This window comes from Solanum pennellii, chromosome 2, assembly GCF_001406875.1.
Source record: "Solanum pennellii chromosome 2, SPENNV200".
Classification (NCBI taxonomy): domain Eukaryota; kingdom Viridiplantae; phylum Streptophyta; class Magnoliopsida; order Solanales; family Solanaceae; genus Solanum; species Solanum pennellii.
In genome coordinates this window covers 52,504,855-52,525,731 of record NC_028638.1, presented here as the reverse complement: position 1 = coordinate 52,525,731, position 20,877 = coordinate 52,504,855, and the positions used below count along the sequence as shown (strand labels likewise).

At 31.1% G+C, this 20,877-nt stretch overlaps 4 protein-coding genes and 1 non-coding gene across 5 annotated transcripts; 1 reads left to right on the top strand and 4 right to left on the bottom strand.

The window, feature by feature from the left end:
• Window positions 1–3,874: 3,874 nt before the first annotated feature.
• Window positions 3,875–5,171, bottom strand: LOC107008741 (allene oxide cyclase, chloroplastic-like). Its single transcript, XM_015207888.2, has 3 exons — window positions 4,861–5,171; window positions 4,655–4,776; window positions 3,875–4,573 (listed from the first exon to the last, which is right to left on the bottom strand). Exons 1-3 carry the CDS (start codon window positions 5,069–5,071, stop codon window positions 4,172–4,174), a joined length of 735 nt encoding a protein of 244 aa, XP_015063374.1. The 5' UTR covers window positions 5,072–5,171; the 3' UTR covers window positions 3,875–4,171.
• Window positions 5,172–8,806: 3,635 nt separating this feature from the next.
• LOC107010484 (geranylgeranyl pyrophosphate synthase 7, chloroplastic-like) lies at window positions 8,807–11,230 on the bottom strand. The gene has a single exon (XM_015209770.2). It carries the CDS (start codon window positions 10,320–10,322, stop codon window positions 9,201–9,203), a length of 1,122 nt encoding a protein of 373 aa, XP_015065256.1. The 5' UTR covers window positions 10,323–11,230; the 3' UTR covers window positions 8,807–9,200.
• TRNAD-GUC lies at window positions 9,103–9,174 on the top strand. Its single transcript has one exon. It is a non-coding gene; the product is annotated as a tRNA-Asp (tRNA).
• A 401-nt stretch (window positions 11,231–11,631) lies between the features above and the next one.
• On the bottom strand, window positions 11,632–13,690 carry LOC107011431 (geranylgeranyl pyrophosphate synthase, chloroplastic-like). The gene has a single exon (XM_015210938.2). The coding sequence runs from the start codon at window positions 13,097–13,099 to the stop codon at window positions 11,981–11,983; it is 1,119 nt and encodes a 372-aa protein (XP_015066424.1). The 5' UTR covers window positions 13,100–13,690; the 3' UTR covers window positions 11,632–11,980.
• A 326-nt stretch (window positions 13,691–14,016) lies between these two features.
• On the bottom strand, window positions 14,017–15,099 carry LOC107011432 (geranylgeranyl pyrophosphate synthase, chloroplastic-like). Its single transcript, NM_001323432.1, has one exon. It carries the CDS (start codon window positions 15,097–15,099, stop codon window positions 14,017–14,019), a length of 1,083 nt encoding a protein of 360 aa, NP_001310361.1.
• Between the last annotated feature and the right edge of the window lie 5,778 nt (window positions 15,100–20,877).

The following is a 20,877-nucleotide window of genomic DNA, read 5'->3' as shown; positions in this document are numbered from 1 at the left end:
ATATATATTTTTGCATGTGTACATACAATTGTCTCTTATTTTATAAAAAACAGTAACGCAATTTATACACGTCTGTTCTATAAAGCGAGAGAGGCAAGTAGAGGGAGAGTAACGAGCGAAAATGGGAGAGTGGCGAGCAGGGAGAGAGGCGACTGACAAAACGTTTGTTATGGGGCACAATTAAATCAAACAGCAGCTACTTCATTTATTTTAGATTATTAATTTGCTATTCTGTACAATTATCGCTATAAATTATCTATTGATTTTACAAGGTAAACAAGTATTTGTTGGACGAAAAAGGTATTTATTTAGAGTAAATTTTAGGAATAACAAACATAGAAATCATATTAGCACTTTATACCTATATTTTTTCTATTTACGCTCTATAGCAATCAATGTCTACTATGAAGCATTTGATTTATATAAATCGGGTATCAATGTCTATGAAAAATTGTTTGTATATGTATATGTTATTTGTGTTAGGCTAGAGTGACGAGCGAGATTAGGAGAGAAGGAGTGGAGTGAGCAAGAGACGACAGAGAGTGGATAGGTGAATTATATATGTGTATCGATTAGACAATTGTATATATGTAACTACTACGTATATGTATCTATGATGGTGTTTGTATAAATGTTGAATTTGTATACAATTGAATCAAGTTAATATACAATTGAATAAAGTTAAAACGTTTTTATTTATATATCAAAATTTTCTCGCTTTATACAAAAATTAATTAATTGTATTAACCGAGAGAGAGAAAGGAAAAAGAGAACTCGAAAGGGAAAGATTTGTATTAGTATAATTATAAGTATACACGAGGGACAGATATGTATTTGTATATATAATCTCTCTCGTTGTATACAAACATAAACACAACTTATTTTATAAAGTGAGAGAGACGAAGGAAATAATTGAGTGTGATGACCAAGATTCAGGGGAGAAGTGAATGTTAATGTATTTGTTGCAAATTCGAATTAAATAAAGTTATAGTTTTTATATTTATTTTGAATAATAATTTATTAGAATACGTAATTTTCCTTATTTAATAATAAGTAAAAACTTAATATAAAAAACGTTAGTTATCTTTTAATTTTGCAAATTAAATAAATATATTAAATAACTATTTTTAATATTGTAAATCACGGGAGGAAGGCAGTAGTACATCTAAGAGGAAAATAGCAAACATCAATTTTCGACTCGTTTTGATTACTTCTAAAGCAATAGTACTGACACAGAGTATACATTTAAAAAATAATAATTAAATAACAGAAATGTTACTCCCTTTTTTATAAACAGAACAATTCAAATGGGCCAGGCAGTCACTCTCTTTTTATAAGCTTATTAAAAACGACTACTTAAATCTGTCAGTAGATGAAACTTCAATTTTTAAATCATTATTCACAGTACAAAATCTTCTTTATATTTGTGATCTTCCTTTGCTAAAAATATTTCCTTGGTTTCACAAAAAAAATATCTCGTTTGATTTAGTACGGAATTTAAAAAAATAAAGAAAATTTTAGATTAAAGTTATTAAATATATAATTATCTTTTTTTCTTGTGGTTTTAAATATGTCGCGTGGAAAATTATTGTAAAAAAAAATCATTTTTTAAACAAATTAAAAAGAAAAGAAGATCATTTTTTCTAAACAAAGGAGTATATATTTAGACCATTTTTTGATTCCACTTATTCTCTCTATTCACCTCTTTATTTCATTTTTTTTTCTTATTTTATTATTATTTTTATTATTTTGTAGTTAGTATATTATTTTTCATATAAAACCATTAATTATATCTCTAATATTAGTAATTTATTTTAAATGTAATTAATATTTTAAAAAATATATTATTTAATATATACGACTTCATTTTGAATTAATAATGTTTCAATTTTTTAATTTTTATCACTTTAATATAGCTTGATATAGTTATTAATTTTTACTATGAAGAAAGCACAAATTAAAATAATAAGATAAAAAAGATTAATTTAAAAATATGATATATGACACAATAATTTAAATACAACATGACAATATTAAAACATAACAATTTTATCACAACGATAATTTAGTAATTCGGTAGGTCATTTTTCAGATTTAACAATATTTGAAAAAAAATAGTGTATGATCTACATAATTAGTGGAGTTGTGATTGCGGTTGTGCTTATTGATTTCTTTTTTCAATTATTCTTAGTTGTTTTTGTTGAATGAAAATCTCCGATTTGAATAATGTTTAGCTAGACATAAAATGATTTAAGGATAAAAATACTCATTTTGAACTCAATAAAACATTAATAAAGCATTATGGAAGCAATATAATAATCTTGAAAATAGAGTATTTATTAAATTATATTTCACCAATAATTTTACTTTTATTTGAATTGTCCATTAATTTGTATATTATATACTATTAATTTGCAATTTATGTTATTTATAAATTTAGGAAAAATATAATTCTATATTATGTTTAAAAATAAATTTTTATATTGCATTAATATCATATAAAGTGATTATTTGGAAAAAAGGGAAATAAAGGATCTGTATCATGAAATAAGAAAATAAAATAATATAGAAATAATTTTACGATATTGAGGAGGGAGAAAATGATTCATTTTTAGAGAATAAAATGGAAAATTGAGTTAGAGTTGATTGTTTGAAAAAATAAAAAACTCTTTATTTGAAGAGTAAAATAGAAATTAAGGTCGGAGATGATTTAGTCCTCATTTTGTTATTGTAAATCTATGTAATTGGATTTCTTCTTCTTAAAATAAGACCTTCATATCTTGAATTACTAGTAATAAATAAGCCCATCAAGTGCATGAGCTCCATAAATAAAATTAATCTAATTTACTTAGGGGCATCCAATATCCCAAAATCCAACTAATTATAATCTAAAGCACGTGTTAATGAATACAGATTATAAAAATACTCCACCTTGTAATTTTATATTATTATCAATTTTAAAAGAAGACAAATTATCTGTAAATCACATGTTATGGACTTTAGGATCGTGTTAGGTGTTCTATACATGGCTGTTTTTGTATTTCTAATTAATTAAAAAAAAACGTTAGTTGCTATTATTCTCCTCATTTTGTTTGTTAAGGAAAGTGGGAGGAAATACATTTATGCTAAAGAAAGTTTAAAGAATTTTTATTCGTGGACTTTTTTCTTTTTTATAAGTATATTTAAACTTTGTGTGATCTGTATTAAATAAAATAGAGAAAATATATCACGGCATATATTAACTAGTATATAAAAAAATTTCTGATAAAATTATAAAATAATTGTTTTTAAGTACTAATGTCAATAATTGTTATTGTTGTAAGAACATTCGATACTTTTTAACTAAAATTTGCACTTGACTTATGGCAATAATAAATTGAAAATTAAGAAGTAAAAGTTTATAATAGAGAGAGATAATAATCAGATACACTTTTGAATGATTCTTTTCTAAAAAAGTTTAACACAGTAATACTCTTTTTGTTTGAATTATCACCATTTCATTCATTTTACAATATGAACTATATGTTATCGTCTGTTTAAAATAAAGTTTATTGAATAAACGATGATGTTTCAGATAAAAAATAATAAAAATGGATATGGAGAATCAACTATCAAACTCTAATAAATATATAATGGTCCAATGGTCATAATGATGAAAGGAACAATTGAATACACCTACTATCACACAACATAAAGCACTTCAAACTGAAAACAACTTGAACTTGTGAGCACTACCAACATATAAAAAAGTTTCATTTTCAAGTTCAATAGGAGTCATTGAACCCCATCGAGGGTTTTGGTGAGGTCTTGGATTCAAGCCCTATAGAGCATAGAATCTCCTTTGTTAGGGAGAACACTACGGTTTAAATAGTCATCGAACAAATACGTCCTTGAATTCATTACCAAATAATTTTTTAATTTTTATCTTTTTCTGGACTTTATAATAAAGATGGAACGTATCACATAGGGATACAATTCAGATAATAGGCATACATACAAAGTACTAACAAAACAGTTAACTTTAACCCAACAAAACAACAATTAACATACCAAAAATTGCAAAATAAAAGGACATTGATGTTAATTTTTTTTTTAATTCTAGAGCACGTAGTTATTGATTATTTCAGAACGACCCCAACAAAAGTTGTGATTTGCACATCAACACCCCCACTTAATTAGTATAATTTTTCAGTGCGGCCCCTTCCTCACAAGCTTTAGCTTCAGGTGTTGGCTCCACCGTCGGCGACGGAGGAACCGCCGTACACAACAATTCAGATGGCAGACCGGGGATCCCCTTCAAGTAAAAAGTGTAAAATAGCTTAAAAGGGAAAATGAGTTGCTGCAATTTCACTTGACCGGAAACCCCTGCAAATATGCCGGATCCACCGGTGACGGCTAGGTAAGTTTCTTCATAGGTTAAGTACGCTCCCTGAACGGCGATATGACCGTAATCGCCGAAGTAGAAGCTGTAAACAGCTTCATAGCGATCTCCTTTCTTCTCTTCTTCGTGCTTGATCAGAATGCAGAGTCCTGCTGTTATTCCAATTCTCTTCTTTAGATCTGCAGTATATAGCTGCAACATACCAAGAATCAGCATACGAATTAAAAAGACTCGCTCTAGGTTCTGGTATCTTGATTGCAAAGAGAAAGTTACCTTGTTGCTAAAGGGGACAAGATCTCCGAGTGAATTGACAGTCTTTTGGCTCAATCGAAGATAAGCAGGGCTTCCACGATCACGTTCATTGATCTCATAGACACTAAGTTCTTGAACTTCAGCTGAAATCAAGAAAATTTTTGAGTATTCAAAGATTGAACATAAGGTGTTTGATAAAATGTGATAAAGAAGTTAACTATTCTTACTATTAGTTGAATCTGTTGAGGTGCTCTGGCTCTTGCAGGAAAATGATCTGGAAGCAGTAGTGGAGGTGGTAGTAAGTTTATGAGTCTGAGAAATGAGAGGGTTTGGGAGTTTAAAAGATTGGATCTTTTTAGTTTGGAAGGCAGAGGATAGCTTGGATGAGGAAGAAGAAATGGTTCTAAGAGCAGCAGAGGCTGAGGAAACAGTGGCCATTGCTGAACAAGAAATGAACTATTAGTTGGTTCTAGTGGTCAAAAAAGAAGACTTGAATGAGGTGGTTGTTGTTACTGATGAAATGTTTGTAAGTGGGGGTGATGCATTATATAGAGTGGTGAGGGGGTCCAATTTCCATGTGTAACAAATGTGAATTGATTAATTATTTATTACAATAAATACTGTCAAATATTTTTTCCATTTGGTGACCGTTACCTGTTTTGGAGTCTAATCGTTCTAAATTTATATTGTATAAGTATTAAAAATGTGACATTTGAATTTAACTCAATTTTAATATATAATTATTTTCAATTTATATTATATAAGTGTTAAAATATTTTTTTCATTTGGTGACCGTTACCTGTTTTGGAGTCTAATTGTTCTGAATTTATATTGTATAAGTATTAAAGATGTGACATCTGAATCTAACTCAATTTTAATGTATAATTATTCTCAATTTACATTGTATAAGTGTTGAAATATTTTTTCCATTTGGTGACCGTTACCTGTTTTGGAGTCTAATTGTTCTGAATTTATATTGTATAAGTATTAAAGATGTGACATATGAATCTAACTCAATCTCAATGTATAATTATTCTCAATTTACATTGTATAAATGTTAAAACATGATATTTAAATCTAACTCAATGCTAACTCATTTTCCAAGTCAATGAATACTTCTAAATGGGAATATGTGTGCCTAACTCCGACGAAGCCAATAACTTAACTTTAATACCATGTTAAAATGTAATATCTGAGTTTAACTCAATTTCAAAAATTAGCTCATATAAAATTTTATCTAAATTAATATAAGAAGATAAAATTTTCATCCCTCAATCGATATGGATCACTTTAACAAATAAGGTTTCATTAAAAGAGGACGGGTGGATTATATTGATGGACGGTGTTAGATGTGATGATGGTAGTTTGTGTGTTTTTCACAAGTTGAATAGTCAAAGAGAGTTTGGAGTTGTCCAAGGATGTAATAGCCAATGTGAGAAAAAGTGGCAACACGTGTTTCTCCTGCGCAGGCCGCAGCTATTGATTGGGGGTCTCTGCGGCTCAGCCTACATTGAATGTGGTGACTTCAACCCTTCTAATACTAATTCACACATCTCCGTCCAATTCTCTTTAATGTATTCTTTTTTTTATTTTTACTAAATTAGTTTCTGAAAACGTAATTTAAATTTATGAGTATATTATTTTTTTTAAAAAAATATACTGATAAGATATTTAATTTGAGTTTTTTTTATTTTGTCTTATTATTAATTATTAAATTTCAATTTTATTACCATGAAATAAATGAATCAAAATAATAATATAAGAAGTTAATAATATAAATTATGCATATAAGTTAAAATATAAGCTTGTGAAGCAAAGAGAAAAAGATAGACAATTATCTAAATGAAATTTCTCGATATTTTAAAAAGTTGGTAAAATAGTCTTAGAAGATCAAAAGATTACATGAAATTAATCTTTTGGAAGTCGTGCTGCAATTTAATGTTTCTTCAATTAAAAGTTTTACAAGAGATTATTTACTTTTTGTACTAAAAATGGTGTAAGATTAATTTTGAGGGAAGGAAACAAAATCTTTTAATTTTTTAACTTTGCCTTTTGAATCTCATAATTATAAGAAATGTGTTCAAAATATTATATTAAATTTTATCCATAAGCACTTTAAACTAATTGGTTAATTATAAATATTTAAAAAATTAAGGTGTAGAAAAGGTTTTATTATTTATATTTGGAAAAATGCACAAGTACCTCCTCAACTTATGCCCGAAATCTTAGAGACATACTTATACTATACTAAGGTCTTATTACCCCTGAACTTATTTTATAAGTTATTTTATATCCCTTTTCGACCTACGTGACACTAGCTTGAAAAAAAAATCAACCAGCATTGAGCCCACAAGATAGTGCCACGTAGACCAAAAAAGAATAGAAAATTATTAATAAATAAATTTAGGGAAATAATATGACCTTAATAAAATATGTAGGTTATTGGCTCGCGTAGAAGTTACTTGGTTTGATATTAGCTAGATAACAATAATCGAGTTTTGTCAATTCTAATTTCTAACCAAGTTTTAGTTAGTTTTTTTTTAATTAAAGTAATTTGTTTAGTTGCTAATTTTTTTTTTGTCTCTAATTATTTGTCTACTTTTAAATTGACATCATTTATTATGAAAATAATGATTGAGATAGTAAATTTATCATTTTACCCTTAGTAATTATGAAGTGGATAAATTAAAAAAACTTAAAAGTTTAAAAAGTTATATTATGTAAAAGAAATTATCCTTTCTTGATTTGTCAAAATAGACAAGTAATTAGAAATTATTAAATAAAAAAGAAAAAGTGAACAAGTAATTAGGAAAAGAGGAAGTGAAACTTTAGTTAGAGGGATCTCTAAATGTTGCAGGTAGTGGAGTGTCATCTTCAACACTGCACTTGCAACATTCCAAGAAGGCATAATATATATATTGGACCTTAAATTTAACTTCAAATTTTAAATTTGACCCCCAACTTTCATAGTGCACAAATAAGCACTTTAATTATCTTACCTTTTAATAAATAAGCACGTGATTCCTACCTGGCAAAATGCGTGAAAATCACGTATTCTGCGCGCGTGAGGAGTAATTTTCGAGGCTCACAACAGTAAAAAAATGCTGAAATGACAATTTTACCACCCCAGATTCCGTCCAATCTCCGGCAACCCAAAAACCCCATTCATTTTACCCAACCGTTCTCCTTCTTCCTCCACACCGGAGCACAACCCATGAAGCGAACGAACTTTGAGCTCGCTAAACCCACCAAATACCTGACCCCAAACCCATCAGATGTCGTCTCCGGCGAGAATCATCACCAAACTGCTGCAACCAGCAGCTCGAACCAGACACAAAACAACAGCCAAATGACCCCCAAAACCCCATGAAGACAGACCCAACAACCACAAATACCTAAACCAAGAAGCCAGTCATCAACAAACCGCTAAGCTCTATCAAAGAATGAGCTCCAAGCTCTTAAAAACATAAATTAAAATTAATTTTGATTTTTTCTAGTTCTAAAATCGACGTGTAAAATATTTAACTAGTTGGCAGTCATTGAGTGGCTCACTAATGCACGTTGAAGCGTTTGCCTTTCACGCTCTTTGACTTTACAAATCGTGTGTTTATTTATTTAAAGGCAGGCTAGTTAAAGTGTCTATTTGTGCACTATAAAAGTTAGAGGTCAAAATTAAAATTTGAAGCCAAATTTAGAATCCAATATATGTATTATACCTTACAAGAATATCTCATTTTCCTTCTAAGTTAGCAAATCATTTGCAGTTTTTCCATTTAATTTGCTCTGGTCCAAGATATATGCCCAAATGCAAGACAGCAATATGTGTTTGTGTCTAAATTATAGCGATCACTATTTTTTCATTACAATCGAGTCCAAGCAAGAGAATTTAGTGAAGTTCATAGTTGTTAAAGAATGATAAAAGTCTCACGTCGGTGGTTAATGAGATGGGGTAGATTCCTTATAAGACTTAGACAATTCTCCTTCCTTTGAGCTAGTTTTTGAGTGTGAGTTAGACATAAGACCTAATTTCAACAATACCTCAGAGGATACTCAGCCATATATTTCATAATAATGGTTATTGCAGCATTAACCACCCTAGCAATATCAGACTCGTTCAAAAATTGTTGTTGCTCATTTGTGGCGGCCTGGAGCATCTCATGAGACAAAATGTCATCTGGTGCAAGCAATTTTATTCACAAAGCAATTTAAGTATAAGAACACCAAGCTTATCAACAAATCACAAAACCACTGCAAATGCACAATATTCATTACTTTGATCTGTAGGTAGAGAAAATGATAAAGCTAAAACAGAAAGAGAAATACTTGAACTATTTGTAGCAACTTCAAAAGATTTATGTAAACAGGGGATAAGATGTTGGGAGAAATGTGGAATTTGACCAAGGAAATGACAAAATAAACATCTGTGTTGACCTTATTGAAGCTTCCATCCCCTATTGAATCAACAAGCAGTCGTTGTAGTATAGTGGTAAGTATTCCCGCCTGTCACGCGGGTGACCCGGGTTTGATCCCCGGCAACGGTGTCAAACTTTTTGGTTGTAGTACATATTCATTTTTGCCGATGAAGAAGGAAATCTGTCATAGCAAGAAGTGGAGCTGCCTTCTCTGGAGCAAAACCAACAAGCTGCTCCTTGGCCTCCTTGCTAAGTTTTTGAGCATATTCTTTGGACTTGTCAATGCCAATCATCTTTGGGTACGTCAATTTGTTGGCCAACAAATCCTTCCCCGCTGTCTTTCCTAGTTGCTCAGAGGATTTAGTAACATCAAGAATATCATCCACAACCTGATACATCAGTCCAAAACACTGCGAGAATTTCCTAACTCTATTAATCTCCTCCTCAGATGCACCACCAAGCAATGCTCCTACAATAGCCGCGGCTTCTGTAAAATCTGCTGTCTTGTGACTATGAATATACTTAAGCTCTTCCAATCCAGTATCAGATTTATCTCCACACAGCATGTCGAGCACCTGGCCAGCCACTGCCCCCTCTGGTCCAATCAATCTTGCTACTTCTCCAACAGCACGAACCATTGTTTTTGGGTGCACCCCTTTAGTGGTTGTTGCCATATGCTCAAATGCTAAGGCAACAAGTGAATAACCAGCTAGAACAGTGACATTTTCGCCATAAACCTTGTGATTTGACAGCTTTCCTCGACGGAGATCACCATTGTCCATGCAGGGAAGGTCGTCGTGCATCAGACACATAGCGATTATCATCTCCATTCCGCAAGCAGCAGGCATCACCGTTGATTCTTGCCCACCAACAAGCTCACAGGCGGCTATGCAGAGTACAGGGCAAACCCGCTTGCCTTCAGAAAGGAGTGAGTATCTCATTGCTTCATGGAACTTGATAGGCTCTTTGATTGGAACAGCAGCATCTAAGGCTTGATTGACAGATTTGACCTTTTGGAGCATGTAACTTTTCAAATCAAAGACACTTCTTGTTGTCTTACCAGATTCACTGCATATATTTTCATGTTTGATAACTTTGGATTCATTCTTGGAAAGATCTGTGCTATTACAAAAGGATCTTGCTTTTGGGAGGAATATAACTTCTGTTGTTTCCTCTGAAGAAAGAAGCAACTTTGTTCCTGAAGATCTGAATCTTTTTGGAGTACCTCTTGTACTAAGTCTTGCAAGATTGTGGATTACTCCTTTTCGCATAGACATGACTATTAACTTGAGAAGTCTGCCAATCTGTTTCTCTGATCTGGTGAATTACTATCCAGACTGGAACCCTCAAGCCAAAAACTTTATGGGATAACTCATGAGTTGACTATTTGGTATTTTGCTAATACCTAAAGAGGATGATGAAAATGGTAAGATCTTTGTTTGGTGGCCATGAACTATCCAGATATATCACTTGCACTAACTTGATTCTAATTAATAATGGTATTTGGGGAGAGACTCATTTACATGGTGTATAGAATTATCTCTAATAATTGGTATTCCATTTTGATCAATGGGCAACCATGTGGTTTTTAAAGAAAGGAGAAAAACAAGGCGATCCTCTTCTCTATCACCAACTCTATTCATTTTGGCCTCAGAATGCATGCCAAGGGCATTAAGTGCATCACACTCAGAGCACAGATTTGCTGGATTTGGCATATGCCAAAATGTAGTCCAGAGATAAACCATCTGGCTTATACTGATGACACTATCATATTTCCCTCTGCTAATGAAGAATCACTAATATTGATCATGAATACAATCTCAATATATGAAAAACATAATGAACAAAGGCAAGATTGCAATCTTTCTTGATCACAATGCAAGTCAAGAAGTAGAAGCTGAAGTGTCGGAGATTACCAGAATCCATAGAAAAGATTTCCCCTTAACATATTTGAAAGTACCAATTTACAATGGGAAGACACACTATAAAGAGATCACAGACAAGGTTTCTAATAGATTCAATTAATGAACAGGGAAGCTCCATTCTATCCATGGGAGGGTAAAACTCATTAAATTTGTGCTACAGAGTATGCCTACACACTTACTGTTTTCCCTAACTTAAGGATCAGATCACGCAAGAGATGAAAAGCTGGAGTGAAAGATGGAAGGAGGCCACGGTTTATCATGAACAAATTCCCTATTGGGAGGAGAACATGAAACAAACTTTTAACTAATCTGGTTTCTTTGGTTGCTTGTAGATTAGATCTTCAAGGAAGACAAAGAACAACAGCACAAACAAGCACACACATATAAATTATAAACAGTACAGAAACAAACTGGCGTAATTTTTCCTGGATTGGCTCAGTACAATAAACCTGTAAATGGAATGGCTCAGTAGAGAGGAAACATACTTAGCTATAGGAACTCAAGAACCAATGCAGACACCAATACATCAATAAGAAGGAAAGAGAAAAGGCATGTAGCATCTACAAGAACCAAATGGGCTAGCAACATGCGGAACAAATCAGATACCTAATCTTGATTTTACTATTAGGGTTGGTATTTGCACCTTCGGATGCTCATGCTATTGTTCAAAGATCAAATCTTTTTCAGTACAAAATTAAAAGAAAGGGCGACATCAATCACACAGTTTCAGACCGAAAACAAAAAAGAAGATAGAAGCTCACTTTACAAAGCATCGCAAAGAGCACAACATCACATCTACCCTATACAACTAGTTTTCTTGAATAGTAACAAAGGCTGTAGCTCTAACAAGCAGTCGTTTTAGTAAAGTGGTAAGTATTCCCGCCTGTCACGCGGGTGAACCGGGTTCGATCCCCGGCAATAGCGTGTGTATAAAAGCTTTGTTCATTATTGATGAGCAGCATTCATGGTTCCAGATAAAGAACTGAAAGATTAAATAATAGGTATGATCATCATTTTTGCCGATGAAGAACGAAATCTGCCATAGCAAGTAATGGAGCTGACTTTTCTGGATCAAATCCGACAAGTTGTTCCTTGGCCTCCTTGTTAAGTTTTTGGGCGTATTCTTTGGACTTGTCAATGCCAATCATCTTTGGGTACGTCAATTTGTTAGCCAACAAATCCTTCCCCGCTGTCTTTCCTAATTGCTCAGAGGATTTAGTCACATCAAGAATGTCATCCACAACCTGAAACAGCAGTCCAAGACACTTGGAGAATTTTTCAAGTCTATTAATCTCCTTCTCGGACGCACCACCAATCATTGCTCCTACAACGGCCGCAGCCTCTGCAAAGTCTGCAGTTTTGTGACGATGAATATACTCGAGCTCTTCTAATCCAGTATCAGAGTTACCTCCACACAGCAAGTCAAGCACCTGGCCAGCCGCTGCCCCCTCTGGACCTATCAATCTTGCTAGTTCTCCAACAGCACGAGCCATTGTTTTCGGGTGTACACCTTTAGTGGCTGTTGTCATATGCTGAAATGCTAAGGCAACAAGGGAATAACCAGCTAAAACAGTGACATTTTCGCCATAAACCTTGTGATGTGACAGCTTTCCTCGACGGAGATCATCGTTGTCCATGCAGGGAAGGTCGTCGTGCATCATACACATAGCATGTATCATCTCCATTCCACAAGCAGCAGGCATTGCTGTTGATTCTTGGCCACCAACAAGCTCACAGGCGGCTATACAGAGTACAGGACAAATCCGCTTGCCTTCAGAAAGGAGTGAGTATCTCATTGCTTCATGGAACTTGATAGGCTCTCTGATTGGAACAGCAGCATCTAAGGCTTGATTGACGGATTTGATCTTTTGAACCATGTAACTTTTGAAATCAAAGACACTTGTTGTTTTTCCAGCTTCTCCGAGTATGTCTTCATGGTTGATAACTTCACTTTCATTCTTGGAAAAACCTTTGCTATTACAAAAGGCTCTTGCTTTTGGCCGGAACATAACCTCTGCCGTTTCCTCTGAAGAAAGAAGCAACTTTGTTCCTGCAGATCTGAATCTATTTGGAGTGCCTCTTGTACTCAGTTTCACAAGATTGTAGATTACTCTTTTTAGCATAGACATGACTCTTAAAGTGTGGATTACTCCCTGATTTGGTGATTTACTATTTAACTTACTGAGGAACAAGCATTCAAGCGAAAGCAGCAAGGTAGAAGCTATCTCATAATAAAGTCAAACATCTCTGAACTAACTCTTTTTTGTTTTACTAATATAAAAAATAGGGTTAGAATGAGTTCCTAATTTACAGAGTGGTCCCAAGCCCAAAAATATATGGCAATTTGCAATAACTGAGTTGGCTCTTTGGTATTTTCTTCATACCTTTTGAGGATGAGTGGAAGATGTAATCCACATAATGGTCTAACTGGCAGGACTTTTAAGAGAAATTGATTTCCAAAGTGAAAGCCACTAAAGAAAATTATGAACACTTAACTGGCAGATCCAGTTGGAAGTAACAACAAAATTATTTGGGACATCCAATAATTGATAGAAGTCCAAGTTTGAATGAAAACTATACTAATTACATATGACAAAAATGCAGAAATGTTTGAATGAAGAATCTTTACTGAAGAGTAGAGAAATGTTGTGACTCAAAGAATGGGCATGTCTTAGGTCATAGAAGTGCTGCAACAGCCAAAGGAAAGAAATTAAAGACAGTAGAATAAGCTGCATATAGGACTTTATATCGAAGCTAGAAATAGAGTTTAACAACAAGTGGGCAAATACATCCACAGAATGACATGAATAAAGGATTTATATCTCAGATATCAATTGAAGAGTATCATAAGGAGGAGAAGAATAGAAACGTGTATTGGCCATTATTTCATTCCAGATGTTAGAAGTTTGAATCTTTAAATGTACAGACTCATGTCCTTGCCTTGTACTAACTTCTTAAACTTTAAATATACAAATTGGTTGACGAAAAATTCATATATTCATTGTTTAATACTATCAAGAATCACTGAGAATCCTGTTGTTACAATTTAATTCTCTCTGTAAGCAATATAATTTGCAAGAGCAAACAATGGAGCTGCTTTCTCTTGATCAAATCCAACAAGCTGAGCTTTCGCTTCTTTGTTTAACTCCTCAGCAAACTCCCTAGATTTCTCAATACCTATCAGTTTGGGATAAGTTACCTTATCAGCAACCAAGTCCTTCCCAGCTGTTTTCCCCAATTGCTGAGAAGACTTTGTGACATCAAGAATATCATCCACAACTTGAAATAACAAACCAATACATCTTGCAAATTTTCTTAGCTTCTCCACATCTTCATCTGGTGCACCTCCTAATATAGCCCCTAGCACCACTGACCCTTCTAACAAAGCTGCAGTCTTGTGCAGATGAATGAACTCTAAATGCTTCAAATCAACATCAGAAATGCCTTCTGAAATTATATCTACAACCTGACCAGCTACAAGTCCCTCTGCCCCAATACACTTAGCCAACTCACCAATCACCCTCACAATTCTATCAGAAGAAACCCCTTTTGTATGAGTAGCAATGTGCTCAAAGGCTAATGCAAGAAGTGCATCCCCTGCTAAAACAGCCACATCCTCACCATAAATCTTGTGATTTGTAGGTTTCCCTCTTCTAAGATCATCATTATCCATACAAGGAAGGTCATCATGAATCAAAGACATGGTGTGAATCATTTCAACAGCACAAGCTGCTGGCATGGCTGTGGACTCAACCCCACCAACAAGTTCACAAGCAGCTATACACAACATGGGTCTAATTCTTTTCCCACCAGCAAGAAGAGAGTACCTCATGGACTCATGAATCATGACCGGTTCCTTGATAGAGACTGCAGATTCCAAAGCCTTGTTGACAGAAATAGCCTTTTCAAGAACGTATTCTTTAAACTCCATTGCTTGTTTCTTGCTCTTGCTTTCTTGCTCCTTTGTAAGAACAGCTGAGACAGAAAGAGAAGAAGGGTTAGTGAAGAATTTCATCTTCAGATGAGGCATGAATCCTGGAGAGCGAAATCTGGATCTGCCTTTATTTCCAACGTACGAAAAGGGATGATGGGTGTATCCCCAAGTTGTAATTGTTGTTGAAAGACTCATTCTTTCGACCTAATTTCTCAGTTAATTAGGTTTCGCAAAGATAGATGAAGAAGAAGGAGATTGCAATACTACAAGTTTAGGATATCCGAAGCTGTACAAAAGTTTCAACATTAAGGGTCCACTACTGGATAGTGAAGAGACGCAACTGCATATATAAAAATAAATATTCTTCAAGGTTGGCCAGTTGAATGCCCAAGTAATGTGTGATCTCATGCTCTTCGATCGAGTTAATTCCCTAAATGGTCATCTAAGTCGAGAAAATTGCTTTTTAAATATTATTTATAGTTTATTTACGTTCAATATATCACTCAAATATCATTATTTTCCTTCAACTATACTTGATACTTCAAAAACATTACTCTCTCTTAGTTGGCATGATATTTCATTAAAATCTTTTTTTAATAATAGAATTCATCAAACTCATTTAACTAAAATAATGATCATATTATTTTTAATTTTTTATTAATTTATTAAGAATAAATTTTCATACTTAAAATCGTTTATCATAATTAAACTTTTTATTTTTTTATGTTATGCAGAATACGTTTTTAAAACATACTATAATCTCATAATTTTTGGATACTTATAAATACATACATTCAAAAAGATATTGATTTATAAATCACTCATGAACGCTAATTTACTTTAATTAATCATGAATTATATAATGAATCAATAATATTAAAGGTCGATTAATTATTTGAAAAATAATCATTTGGATGCTTTGAAATTCATATATACTTACAATATCGTTTTTAAAAAGAAAATAGTAAGTGAATAATATTTATAGAAAGTAAAATTTTTATCTTTATTTATCAGTATATTAATCTCATATAATATGTATATTATTGAATTATATCAAGAAATTCAATTAATTATTAATTTATTTATTGATGTTTAATTGTATGAAAAATATAATATAATATAATATAAAAGAATAAGAAATAAAATTAAAAAAAAGATAAATAATAAGTTTCTATTTCTTACCATTTTCTTTGTCCACCTTACAAATTTATCAAATACTTTTATAAAATAAATTGTTTAAAATTTTCAAATAATTTAGTTAGGAATTCTAAAATTATCAGGTAACAGTGCACACAGAGATTTTTTCCTTGAATTTTTTTGGTGACAATATATAAAGTTACTAGACTTTTTAAAAATTTTTTTCTTATAATCTTCATAAATTATCGTGTAATTTATATATTTATTTTGTAGAGACATAAATTTAATGAATTAAATAGGTCTATTATTTTTTAAAATGATGATTTAATGACTGGCATATTAACTAAAATTTAAGGAGACTTTTGAGGTATTTAGTATTTCTAATGGGTAAAAAATATAATATTATTCAGTTATTATTTTCTTTTTAAAAATGATATTGTACGTATATATGAATTTCAAAGCACCTAAATAATTATTTTTTTAATAATTAATTGACCTTTAATATTATTGATCTATCACACAACTTATAATTAATTGTAAATTAGCGTTCATGAGTGATTTGTGTATCAATTTATTTTTAAATGTAAGTGTTTATTAGTATTCAAAATTGATAAAATTATAGTACATAATTTAAATGTATTATTCATAACATAAAAAAATAAAAAGTTTAATTATGATAAAAGATTATAAGTATGTAAATTTATTCTTAATAAACTAATAAAAAGAATAAAAAATAATATGATTATTATTTTAGTTAAATAAGTTTAATGAATTAAACTAGTCTATTATTAAAAAAAAATTTAATGACATGTCATGCCAACTAAGAGAGTGGATGATTTAGAAATGTCAAGTATATTTGGAGGAAGGCTGAATAGTCTAATGGACTTTCGTATTTGTATCGAATTGTATTATAAACTCTTCTACTTAGCTTTTTGTCATCTGAACTCTTATATTCAACATAACACACTATATTAAATCCCTCTGACCATTAATCATCTTTATGCGACATTAATATAGATGAGTTGGCAAGAGAGTGTAGTCACACGCCTGCAAAGGCAAGTAAACATGATATTTGAAATTTCAACTTTTACTTTTAAGTTATTAAAATTATTTTTTTAAAAAAATAAATTTAAAAAGGAAAAAAAAACTCCATCTTCTTCCCCACACTATCTTTTTTCCAGCCACCCCAACCCCAATCTATTTGTTTTTTATCCACACACTATTGTTATTTATCTTTATTTTTCTTTCACTTCTTTCTTCTTTCCCCCACCCATCCCTATTTTTTTCCTCTTCAATCATCACTTTCCCTCTTTTTTCCTTCTCATACTTGAATTTCTATCTTTCTGTCTTTCCTTGCTCCTTTTCAACTTCTTTCTTGTTTTATTTTTTTGTTATCCTAAATAAATAAAAAATTTGAAAAAAAAAATTGAACATAATAAGTAAAGAAAAATCAGAAACTAGTGTAGTTGTTGATATCTCTAATGAGTAACTTCACCTCTTTTAGTGTCAAAATTATTCTTGTATTTGTAAGCAATTTGGGGTGTGAAATAGTAGTTAGCATTGGATTATGAAAAGTTTGGTTAGATCTGATTGTTAGGTGGCTTGGTTGTTGTTATTGTGGTTGTTAGATGACTTAGGTTGTTGTTACTTTGATCTCGCCGGTAAAAATGGCGTGACGCCGGCAAAAATGGACGCCGCTGTAAAAAATGGAGACGACGCAATGGCTCCATCGATTTCTCCGCTATCGACAAGATCCTCTACCTTGTACCGAACAGTTTGTATTGCTATCCATGCCGAAAAATCGAAAATGCTATATTGGGTTTTACAATTGGATTCTAATGGGTTTTACGACGCCGGCTTGGTGGTGAAATAGTGATAATAGGAAGGATTGTGAAGCAGTTTCATGACTTCATCAGATTGCTAGATTGTGAAAAAATCGAAGAAGAAAAAAATAGGGATATGGAGATGGTGGAGTTTTGACAGTGATGGTGGGTTAGGGAAGGTGGAGGAAAGGTGTACAAAAATAACTATTTTATTTTATTTAATAAAAAAGATTTTTAAAATTTGTCTTTTATTTAATATTTTTACTAATAATTAAAAAATTATTATGAAGAAAATTATGACTTGACATTAATATATATGACATGTCATCTATGTAAGGGAGAGTGAGATACACACATGGTCAGAGGGATTTAAAAATCTTAATTTTGATTAAGTTCAGGAGTCCAGATGACAAAAAGCTAAGTAGAAGAGTCCATAATACAATCCGATACAAGTACGAGGGTCCACCAGACTATTCTGCCTTGGAGGAAAATAGTGATAGTTGAGTGATACTTTGATCTTAAATGAAACATAAATGATATTTCAAGACAATTCTCTTTACTTGTTTTTTTTTAAAAAAAAATTCCGACTAAATTTGAATTAGGTTGAAAAGTCTCATATTAGGGTAAACAGTTGCCTAACATAGGCAATTTCACATTGAGAATAAATCGTTGCCTTGCCAAACATAGGCGACTTTGTACCTTAGAGAGACTTGAACCAGATGTCACAAAGGCAACTCCTTACTCTAAACTCCAATTGAGATATAAGAATGAATAGTATTTGTCACTCAACTACAACCACATTTGTAACAAAGAAATACTATGTTTGATACCGAGAAAACTATTTTAATAGTAATATAATTTGAAAAATATATTTTTGAGAAAAACAAGTTTGTTAAGAATATTTAGAAATAGAGATACACATTTTGCAAACAGTATTTTATTTCTCTTCATCCTCTTACAAGTCTCATTCCATTTACATTTCCTTAATTTGTCTCAATTATATTTATAAATTCTTTCAAAATAGATTTTTTTTTAAAAATAACAAACATAATAGATATAATAAATATTTCTAATTTAACATAATTAAATTTTAATCTTAGGCACATGAATTAACAAAATAACTTTATTTTATTCTTAAAAGTTACGATGGAATTTTGACTAAATACAGTTAATTCTGATGTTTTGTTTTTAGGTTGTTAATATAGTACGTCGTTAAATTTGTACATTAAATTTAAATTAGGGATGTTTTGAGGATAAATTTGAGGAGAGGAATTAAATAGCTTTTGACTATATAGAACATTTATTTTAGATCAAAATTCAAGGTTATTTAATATTGAACAATATTTGTCTTATATATTAAAATATTATCCAATAATATTTGTTTAGTTAAAAAAATTAAGAAATAATTTAATTTTTCTCTGTTTCTAATTATTTGTCTATTTTTTAAAAATTGTTTTTAAGTACTTGTCTATTCTGATAAATTAAGAAATGACATATTTTTTTTTACATATTCTCAATTAATTACTTTGAAAAAATGTTGAACTACTTGAAAGTATTAAAGGATTGTTTGGTTACTGGATAAGGGCAAAGCTAATACATGTATAGATTATAACATGTTTGGTTTACTGATAGAATTAAAGTGATCTATGTATACATTTTATATCATGTTTGGTTAATGTGTCTCCGAATGTTGTATAAAAGTTATTCATGCATTGATTCTATATAATGTTTGATTATATTTTTGTAAATCTACGCAGCTAATACTCACATAATTTATGAGAAAACTTTGTATAATTTTACTGGAAGATGGATTAAATTTACAAGGATATTAATTATATATATATATATATATATATATTAAAATAATAGAATCTCTATTTACCCTTAATTTGTTTAGTGAATTATTTGTTTGTAAATAATATACATTATTATGAGTTTATGAGAAGTAAATTTTAAAATACTTGGACTATTTCTACACCTCAAATTTAGTTTCATTATTTTTTAGAGCCCCCAGACTCTTGCATTTTATTATTTGTGTGCATCACAGTTTATTATCCATCCACCCGTTGCATTCCGCTGTTATTTGAATGTGTATAGAATAAAATTTTTATTTTTATACTAATAATTCGTAAATTATATAGGAAATATAATCCGTATTAAGTAAGTTTGGTAAATATGAGCTCGACTCAAAAGACAAATTTTTTGTTTTTCAAGAAATTTTAAAATTAAAACCTCCAACATGAAAGTTCCAAGCCTAAATTACTGGATCTCCCTCAAAGGGTAATCCCGTTGCATTTTATTATGGATAATACATGTTTACAAGCATGAATTTTATACTTTCAGATTTTTTTTAAAAGTATAATAATTTAAAATAATTTAATATCTGATAAATAATAATTTATCTATTATAATTTCTGCATAACTAATAACTGCGTAACTAATACCTACATAACATACCTTCATAACTAATACTTGCATAACTAATATCAGCATAACTATACCAAGTAACCAAATAACCCCTTTATTTATACTAATATACTAAATTGCATATTTATTAGTATTCCAATAATATAAATATTATAACATATGTAAATATTTAGGTCAATATACTATCAAATATTGTATTGAATACAAAAAATAAATCATATCCTATATCAAATACTATCATAATACTAAAAGTATGATATTAAAAAATTCAGTGTGATATGATAGTTCGGTATGTACCATTATTGTCCACCTCTATTTTGGTTCTGTGGTCCTACCATTGGCTTATTGCTTCTTCCATTTTCTCCGCTTTGTACGTGTTTCCAATAGTTACCCTTTTCCTTTTTTGTTGTTTCACATTTCATTTTTCAAATAAATTAGACTTTGATTCATCGGTGATTTTGTAAAGTTGGTACAATATTTTATGTAGATACTTTAATTAGACAATATTTATTTTAGACATTTGATGTAACATCCTGTTATTGTATTTTAATACTTTTTGCTTACCTAACATAATGAATGTAATACA